This window comes from Lathyrus oleraceus, chromosome 2, assembly GCF_024323335.1.
Source record: "Lathyrus oleraceus cultivar Zhongwan6 chromosome 2, CAAS_Psat_ZW6_1.0, whole genome shotgun sequence".
NCBI classification, from domain to species: domain Eukaryota; kingdom Viridiplantae; phylum Streptophyta; class Magnoliopsida; order Fabales; family Fabaceae; genus Lathyrus; species Lathyrus oleraceus.
Window position 1 is genome coordinate 63,066,813 of NC_066580.1, and position 9,688 is coordinate 63,076,500.

Genomic DNA, 9,688 nt, shown 5'->3' on the forward strand with positions numbered 1-9,688 from the left:
GAACTTTGATTTTTACATCATCCCATTTGGAGCATTAGAGAGGGAGATATGTTGTGTAGAAGTTGGAGAAAATTTCCTGCATTTTCGCATTTCCATTCATGCATGCATGGCTGTTTTTTTTTCTTATTCCATGATGAGCTGGCACGTGGCAGCCTGCAGACCGCCTGATCCGCGCGCCACTCTCCATCTTGTCCGTCCAGGCCTTGCTTTGGCATTTAGTGACTTAAGTTCTTACATGACCAATTGATTACATAGTTACATGTTTTATTAAATGAACTTTTTTTAAATGGTCACATGTTGTCACTATTCAAGTGGGCTTGCTTGCAACCCTGCTATTTCCACCCCCATGTGTCTGGCCCATTGCTATTATACCACATTCACATTTATCTTCTTTTTTTAATTCCACATTTAATTTCTGTTTTCATTTTAATTAATAAAAATATTTTATTTGTTCATAAAAATACCAAAAAATATTTTTTACATTCTTTAATGTTTTATTTAATTTATTTAATTTTTATTTTCATATTTTATTTAATGTTAATATTTTATTTCAATTATTTATTTCAAATGGTTCATTTTAACACACTTTTTTCATTTATTTTATTTTCATGACTTAAAATTATTTTTAGATTCTGATTTTTTGGATGAGGGTTGACCAATGTCTCATGGTCAACCTGACCTTTTATTGGAATTTTATTTCCCATTTTCAATTTATCTTGGATTTATTTTTGACCTAGTTTACTTGGTTGACTTTACATTTGACTTCTGTTTTATTTCAATTAATTTATACATCAATTTTCATTATTTTTAAAATCTTTTTGGGGGATGATGATGTCTTGACCTCACCTAACTTAGTTTAATTTTTCATAATTTTTGTGATTAGTTTACTATTTATTTGACATTTTTTAAGTTGACTTGACTTTTCGGTTGACTTTTCTATGATTGATGTTTAACTAAGGGATTGCTTAAGGCAATTGAAGAGATCTTTTGATCCTCCCTTGTCCATCTCATATGCCATGTATTAGAGGCCTTTCATCTTTATTTTATTTGATCCTTGCATCATTTCCCGATTAAATTATTCATTGGTTCTTTGTGTGCATAGTTTCACTTGTCCGATTCATCTGATATTTTTTATACTCATTTCTTTCATCCATGCTTCAATTGTTTGATTGTTTAACATGTTTATAATGTTTATGCATTGTTTAATGCTCATTCATTTCATTCTTTGATTATTTGATTTGATCATACACTTGTTTATATATCTTATTGATTGTTAATTGTGGTCTACTTGTATGGTGTATGAGGCTTATATTTTTATTGTTTGATTGCCATGAACAATCCCCATTCATAACAAATGTAGCCCTCTCCCATTGAAGTGTATAATGTCTATTCTTTCATTCTTTATTCATCTGTTAATACAAGAAATAAAATGAACATCTGATAACCATTTCAATACAAGATCAAAACCTCGATCCAACGTCGAGTAATCATTTTCCAAACTTAACATAACCAGCACGTATTCATTCATTTCTTTTGTAAGTCGATTGCTTCATGCATCGCCATTTCTCTTGTAAGTCGATTGCTTCATGCATCACCATCTACCTCTTGTAAGTCGATTGCTTCATGCATCGCCATCTACCCTTACCCTTATCCTTTTCTTGCTCCATTCGTCGATTATTGTTCCGATTAGGTAGCACCCATTAGGTAGAACCCTTTGTATGATAACATAGGTAGAATTCCCATATTCCTTTGTATGATAACATAGGTAGAATTCCCATATTCTTTTGTATGATAACATAGGTAGGATTCCCTCATTCTTTGTATGATAACATAGGTAGAATTCCCTCATTCTCTTGCATGCTAACATTAGGTAGATGTTCCCATTTGTAAATCCTAACACTTAAGTACACATTGCATGACAACTCTAGGGCAGTGCTTCCCCATTCTTTTAGACCTTCTGTGCGTCTCCGATCCTGTGGTATGTCACTCCGTTCTATTGCAAAGAGGTAACTGCCTAAGACTCGATTCAGCGAGCTGCGACACCTACTGCTAGGACGTGAACACATTGCCCACTCTCCTTTGACACAACTGGTGTCCTCCTTTGTAAGTCCATGTTCAGATGGCAATCCCTATGTAGCCGAACTACGGCAACTCTGATTCTCATGTTCAGATGAGATACGTAGGCACAAGATGCGATGTCTTGCCGAGTTTGATTGACAACTAACAACTAATCCTTGTTTGCTTTTGCCCTTGTTGCGATTCTTTTCTCTCGCCCTCGTTGCGATCGAGACCTTCCCTTTCTCTTGCCCTAGTTGCAATCGAGACCCTTGTTCCCGTAGTTAGTTGAACTACGTTTTGCTCTGATTCTCATTCTAGACGAGATACGTAGGCATAAGACGCGATGTCTTAGCGAGCACACATCTCTTTAACCCATAGGTAGCCGAGCTACGAAGACTCTGATTCTCATATTCAGATGAGATACGTATGCAGTGGATGCGACATCCGTGCAAGTCATTTTCTTTAGATTTTTCTTTTAGTAAATAGTACATTAGATAAGCACACACCCTTTAGACAAGAACAACAAGAGTGGATCCCGTAGAGTACTACGGATGCGTAGGGGTGCTAATACCTTCCCTTTGCATAATCGACTCCCGAACCCAAGATTTGGTTGCGAGACCTTGTCTTTTCCTTTCTTTTCTTCAGGTTTACTTCGAGCGTTTCCTTTTCCTCCTTTGGGATAAATAACGCACGATGGTGACTCTTCTGTCATTTCTTTCTCGCCGGTTGTTTTTTCGCATACTATATTTTTTTAGGCTGCGACAACATCTTCTCTTCCAATGTAAAATAATTGTTGGCTATATCACGAAGACGAATGTTGAATTCAGATATGGATTCTTCTTTCATCATTCTTATATTTTCAAACTTGGATGTGAGGAACTGCAACCTTGACATACGCACTTAGGATGTGCCTTCATGAGCAATCTTGAGACCCTCTCAGGCCTCTTTAGCTTCAATACATGTGTTGATTAGTCTGAACATATTCTTGTCAACACCATTGAATATGGCATTCAAGGTTTTTTCATTAGCAAGAGCTTCATCATCTTCGTCTTTGGACCAATCAACTTCAGGATTTAAACTTGTTGTACCATTTGAGAAGTAATCACAAGATGTTTCCAACATTTAATCACAACCTTTCAAGTTTTGTTGTCTATGGATTTGAGAAAGGCAACCATCTTAGCTTTCCAATAATCATAATTGGTGTCATCCAAAACAGATGGTCTATTTACAGATCCTTCATCCTTTGTATTGTCCATATGAACAAAAATATCTTCACCGGAGTTCTCCCAAACAGAACAGGGTTTCTGCTCTATGGCCAATTGAAATTATGTTCTTCAGGGAACAAATGTTGGACCAGATGTTTGAGACGACTTGTCCAACTTGTTATACCAGAATAAACACATTATGACAACAATAATAAATCAAGGTAAAATCAATAAAGAACATTGAGAACTGCTAATCCAATTGAGTGCAAACAACACCCACACCTGGGGGGCACTCTATCCGATAAAGGAAATTCACTCTTTAATAGAATTAGTACAAAGTGTCTTAGATGAACAAGCCCTTTGCTCAATGCCCCTCTTCTTAATTCTACCCTAAGTATATTTATATTTAGGATTTCCCCTAAATATGAGAATCCCCTCTCACTTTGTCTCAGTCACTAACCCTAATGATCATCAACAATAATAAGGATGATTAAATGTTGAATATATAACTCAACTAAATAAACCAACTAATATGCCTTATTATATGAATTAAGCAATAACATGGTGTATAATTAACACAAACAAAGACTCAACCTAAAAATACAAAATATCACTTAAGCTCCTCGTCTTCAAGTCATGGAAAGAGTCTTTATATATAGCAATCCATAACTGGGTTTTTCTCCTTGGGTTTAGTAGTCATCTCGTTCATATATAATGGAGATTCAGTTGAAATTTGTATCTCCAAAACAACTCCACAAAAATATTTGATTTGATTTGAATTCAAACTTAAATCTCCATGATTTTAATTTAATTTAATTAAATAAACAAATAAATCAGATTTCTTAAAGATAGAAATAACCCTTGTTGCATAAGTAACAGAAAAATGCGGTATAGATAGTTGGAAAATGCGTACATACAACAACAACTTTGTCTTGCAGACAAGGGCCACATGTTGGGATATTTGTTCTCACGTGTGTCTTTCTTCATAAAAGCAGTTGGGGCCAGATGTGTCACACCAGCTGGAATATCATGTCCAACATATGTACATACCATGTTGTTTTGCATAATTTAGCCAATCCAAAAAGGAACAACACAATATAACATAAAATAAATGTTCGATGTTTCAATAGTAAGAAAACTTTGTTGGGATTAGATTTTATTGACTTGTTCTTATGTAGCATCCTTGATTAGTAATATTAATTCTAATCAGTTATTAATATTATTGCATGTTGCTTTCATCGTAGCTCATGTTTGAGTCAACAACATATGACTAATCGTATTACCTATAGATGATCTCTCAGCCTATTAACCAATATGTCAATATTAATTTTCAACAATGAATGTTGATATTAATGTTCCATTTTGTCAATATTGTTATTTGTGCATATATCACACCTAAATTTATGTCTGTATTTTAACATCCAATAGATGATAGGCTTGAATCTATTAATGACAAGTATCTTTCGAATATCAAGTCATACTATGAAAACGTGTTTTAGATAGCCAATAAAAAAGAAACATTAAGAACAAAACATCCATCAATAATAAAATTTAAGAAGAATTACATAAAACGCCATGATCGAGATGAAAACACAAGTAACATGGCAACTACATTTAACCCTAATAAAATAGAAAATTAGCTACGCTTATTCATCATATCTTTACAATCAAAACCTAAAAGAAAGTTGAAAAGCATTTATTGACGATTCCTCGAACAACGCTTCCTCCCTCAATCTTTCTCTCCTCTTCTCTCATATTGTGATTTATGGTGCAAACCTAACTTCGCCTAGGAACCACCTTGAATTCCACTGGATGTGATCTAATCCTCTTAGATTAAACTGAATTAAATGTCTCAAATGAAGGACTGACACCCATATTTATAGGTTTGGGGAAGGTAGGCTCGCGTAGCGCGCCTACTTTCTTCTAGGTTAAGAAATGGCAGCTACCCTAGACCTAGCCTTAACGAACCTCCCTTGCTCGCCTGTCCACCAAACCCTTGCTTCACCTTGAAGTAACTTAAACCTAAAGCATTTGAACTTCCTTTGCTTACTAAGCACGCATATGTTTTCTGACTTAGAGAGGATGCAGATTTGCTCACTAATTACGCTTGTATTTTTGACTTAATTAGCGAGTCTTGATTTGTTGGAAAAAGTCTTGGCTTGGTCTTTTGCGTTGTTTTGATTGATTTCTTAATCTTTGTGCTTGTATTTCATAAATATATAATTAAAATTTTCAGACATGTGTTTTATCATTTTTGTAATGATAAGTCAAGTTTTTTCATTGAAAAAGACTTATTCCATTAAGTAAGATTTAGTATATGGTTCAAATTATACCAAAATGATTATATCAAGTCTCATATTTTTATTCAACTCGTTTATCATAAAATCTTTATTAATTATTTTTTATGATATATTTTATATTTTTTTCTATCTTTAATTGTTTTTACATCGTCTTATTAGTAAATTAAAATGAATTTAAATTTTATAGAATTAAAAAATATATATTTTCAATGCAAATGGGCCCTAATATTTTCCTTATGAATAGAAAACCTACTTTAATGGTACAATTGGGGGAAAAGTTAAACATAAATTCCCCTGAATTTTAACTCATGGTTTTGGCAAGTAGACATGAGTTGGAAGAATAGGATAATCTAAGGATACAAAATAAAGTGACACACTCTTTGCATAACTTGAGTCTTCATCATATACACAACAAGTATTATTCAGATCTTAGTAGAATCACTCTTTTGGTGAGAACTGAATCATGATGCTCAAACTTGAAAATAATTCACTGGTGTAATAACACTATGGTTAATCAGCACTTGAACCATTCAAATTGGTCCATATAGCAATCCCACTTGTCCCAACAGCCAAAATAATCACCACTGTTGCTATTACCTTATCTCTTGTTTTTGATATACCGTGCATATCCCTGTGCCAAAAAGAGTTGGAAGGAGTAGTTAGGACTCAAACATATAGTAAGAAATTTAAGATGGGTCAACTCAAGAGATGATAATCGGGCATGCCCGCTTGTTTAAGTCGTCCTACAAAAAAACCTGCAAAAAAAAATGAGACGGGACGAGCATAATTGAGGGTGCAGACCTAAAACTTTGTCCGTCCTGCAAAAAAAATGATGGCAGAGCGGGGCGGATCCGCGGACATTGCACTTTTAAAGTTTAAAATTGCAAAAAAAAATATGTTAATACCCATTGCCCGTGCCCGAAAATAAAATGGGATGAGGCGGATATTTTAGAGGGTGTAGGTCTATAACCTTGATCCATCCCGACAAAAATGGATGCAAAACAAACAAGCCCAACAGGCCCGATCCGTTTTGACGCCCCTCCAATCGGTTCATGGTTCAACGGATTGAAAAAAGAATGCGATAAAAAGAGGTGACAAATTTATGGTATACCTTAGTATGATTGCAGCAGGGAAGATGAATGAGAGGCAAACAACTGTAGTAGATCCCAAGAACTGAAAAAAGTACCAAACATTTGGAATAGCCACAGCCACCAAATAGATGAATGCGAACAAAACAAGAGTGAGTGACACAAATCTTGGAGTGTCCAAAGCCAAAGGAGGCTTATTTTTCTTTGAGAATAATAGTTCATCTATATTGGCCCTCAAAGAATAGTTCATGATGGGGAATACAAGTGCGAGATGGAGGGCGTAGCTTAGCCGAATGATGTTGTCTAGCCATCGACCGAAACTTGAATCGGAGTTCTGGTCGAAGTTTACCAACACGTCTGGCATGATGGAGTCACCGAACAATAGGTATCCAAAGAATCCAATAGCAAAGTAAATGGCAACCGAGATTAACAGCGAAATTCGCACTGCGGAACTCATGTCTGTCGGTTTTACAAGCTCTGCTCTAATGGGATGAACTGCAATGCAACAATAAATCATATCTAAAATGATGAATAAAATTGGTGACATAAAATATATATTTAACCATTAATGTTAAATGTTGATGAAACTAACCATTGACATGGAATCCGAAGCCTGTTACAAAAATAGGGACAGTGGTGAAAAGATCAAGGGCAGTAACTTGAGAGAAGTCAGGAAATATTCTCACCGACTGAGTTTTCCCGGATGATAATGCAGTAACTGCCATCGAGGAGCATATTACAACAAAAACCAACGCTAAAAGGATCGATAACGCAGAACTATACTTGAGTGAATCTGTAAAATATGAACAAAATAATAATAATAATAATAATAATAATTCTTCATCAGCTGAATTAATGTACTTGATTAAGATAATAGGAAGACTTAAATTTGAAACGAAACTTCTGAAATCTAGATACCTCGAATTCATGCAATCAGTACATCAGTGGCCGTTGAATCTAGCGATCACTGATCTAATGATGACATGAATGCAAGGGTGTTTCAATTAACTGCTGGTACATTTTAGTAGTACCTACACGGCGTAACATAACTAGGGGGAGCATTATGACAAGTGCGACGACAAGAAGAGCAAAAGTGCGACATGTCCACCAGTGAATGCCAAACCATTGTTGTAGAATACCTAAATGTATGGTACCTTCGTACTCATTTCCACATAGAACATCTCCTATTAAAAGAATAGTCAGTAGAATCAATCAAATTTATGCTTTTTTAGAATAACAACTAGTAACCGAAGAGAAAATAGACTATCCGTCGTAAGACAATAAATGCGGAATTTGTCTAAACAGTTTAGTCAAGTGTAAATTATCATCACACTCTCTAATATTATTATTTTTAATCGTATCTAGTTTATTCTTACCACGATGTAAAATAACATCACGATGACAATACGATTACAAACCACTAAAAAATATTTTAGGTGTACATGATTAATCTACTTAAATAAATATGATTTTATTTTTATTTTTTTATATATATCATAAATTTGTTAAATTTTTCAAAAACTTAATTATACTAATCTAAATTAATGTTTGATATACTTAAGATAATCATGTAAAATAAAATTTAAAAATGATTTTTAAAGTATTAAATGTAATATAAAATAAAATTATCTAAATTATCATATTAAATCTAAAAATAAATAAATCATTTTGATCGAAATCATATTTAAAAATACTAAAAGTTATTCTTTTTTTTTCAATTAACCTCGATCTACTTCGAATTTGATGTCCCTACATATAACTGATCTGATTTAATGATCTGTTTTACGTATTTATTCTCTAAAAAAGGTATATTTTACTGTGGTAGTAATTTTTTCTTTTTTACTAGACAAAGAGTGGTAAACTAGTAATTTCAAACTCAAGTCCCTCGCCAATGGCCAAATAGATATCAAATATGGTATAAAATTGAAATTTCCGCCCCGTTAAAATTAAGCTGCAAACTTAAACAAAAATCTACTTCTACACTATACTTTAGAACCAATCATATGAGAAAAGTGTAAACAAATTCATAAATCGTAACGAACTTTATGCAAATTTAATTTAAACTAAAGATTAAAAAAAAACATACCAAGAATAATGAGATAGACGATAAGAACACCAAGATTAGTGGTAATAACACAAATCTTAACAGCAAGAGAACCAACCGAACCGAACGACTCACCCACCATACCCGCATATGTAACTGCTTTACCGGAGCTTGTACACCTCAACATAAACTCAACCGTTAAATCCGTTATAACTGCCACCAAGACGATCACAATTAGCCCCGGAATTATGCCGAGGACTTTCATAGTCGCCGGAATCGACATGATTCCGGCACCGACCATGGTGGTTGAGATGTTGAAGACTGCCCCGGAGACTGATCCATTTTGTGGAATTGCGTTTTCTTGTGGATCCTCGGTGGTTTGTGGTAGAAGAGGGGTGGCATATTGGGAAGTTGAATTTGACATAAGTGTGGAAATTGTTTTGTTTTTTGGTTGATGAAATGGAACAATGTTTTGTTTTGGGATAAATCTGGTCTCTATTATTTTTTCTTTTGCCAGGTGTGTGCCTTCGGGTACCTTCTTATGTATAATTGACAAAATTATCAGGTATCAATCATTTGGAGGAAATATTTTAATAAAAGGGTTAAAGAATATAACAAAGGATGTTGTTGATTTGTGATGCTTTCTTTATTTAGTAATTGAATTGTATTTTAATTTATAATAGTTGGAAATATATATTTTATTTTGGTAGTATTGAAAATATTTCTTTTTTCTGTAGTATTTTAAATATATATATTTTTTTATATATGAATAAAATATTTTATATATATTAAAAAAATTAGTAATGTATTCAATTATATATTGAAAAATGTTAAGTTGTGCCCTACCCTATGACACACAAGTTAAGAATTAAACCTAAAAATAATATTTTGGAAATTATGTATTGATTTTAATAAAAATATATAATTAATTTTTTATTGATATTTTTAATGCAAATTTTTTATAAATGAGTATCTTAACTTATATTCCTAGGA

At 33.5% G+C, this 9,688-nt stretch overlaps 1 protein-coding gene across 1 annotated transcript; it reads right to left on the reverse strand.

Moving 5' to 3' along the window:
* Window positions 1-5,779: 5,779 nt before the first annotated feature.
* LOC127118100 (amino acid transporter AVT6C) lies at window positions 5,780-9,257 on the reverse strand. The gene is made up of 5 exons (XM_051048243.1): window positions 8,738-9,257; window positions 7,683-7,835; window positions 7,244-7,444; window positions 6,675-7,146; window positions 5,780-6,194 (listed from the first exon to the last, which is right to left on the reverse strand). Exons 1-5 carry the CDS (start codon window positions 9,117-9,119, stop codon window positions 6,074-6,076), a joined length of 1,329 nt encoding a protein of 442 aa, XP_050904200.1. The 5' UTR covers window positions 9,120-9,257; the 3' UTR covers window positions 5,780-6,073.
* Between the last annotated feature and the right edge of the window lie 431 nt (window positions 9,258-9,688).

Coding starts and splice junctions, on each gene's coding strand:
- LOC127118100 (XM_051048243.1), bottom strand. CDS start 9,119: ATGTCAAATTCAACTTCCCAATATGCCACCCCTCTTCTACCACAAACC. Junction 7,147..7,243: donor CTTCGGATTCCATGTCAATG/GTTAGTTTCATC, acceptor GTTGCATTGCAG/TTCATCCCATTAGAGCAGAG. Junction 6,195..6,674: donor CCTGCTGCAATCATACTAAG/GTATACCATAAA, acceptor TTTTTGGCACAG/GGATATGCACGGTATATCAA.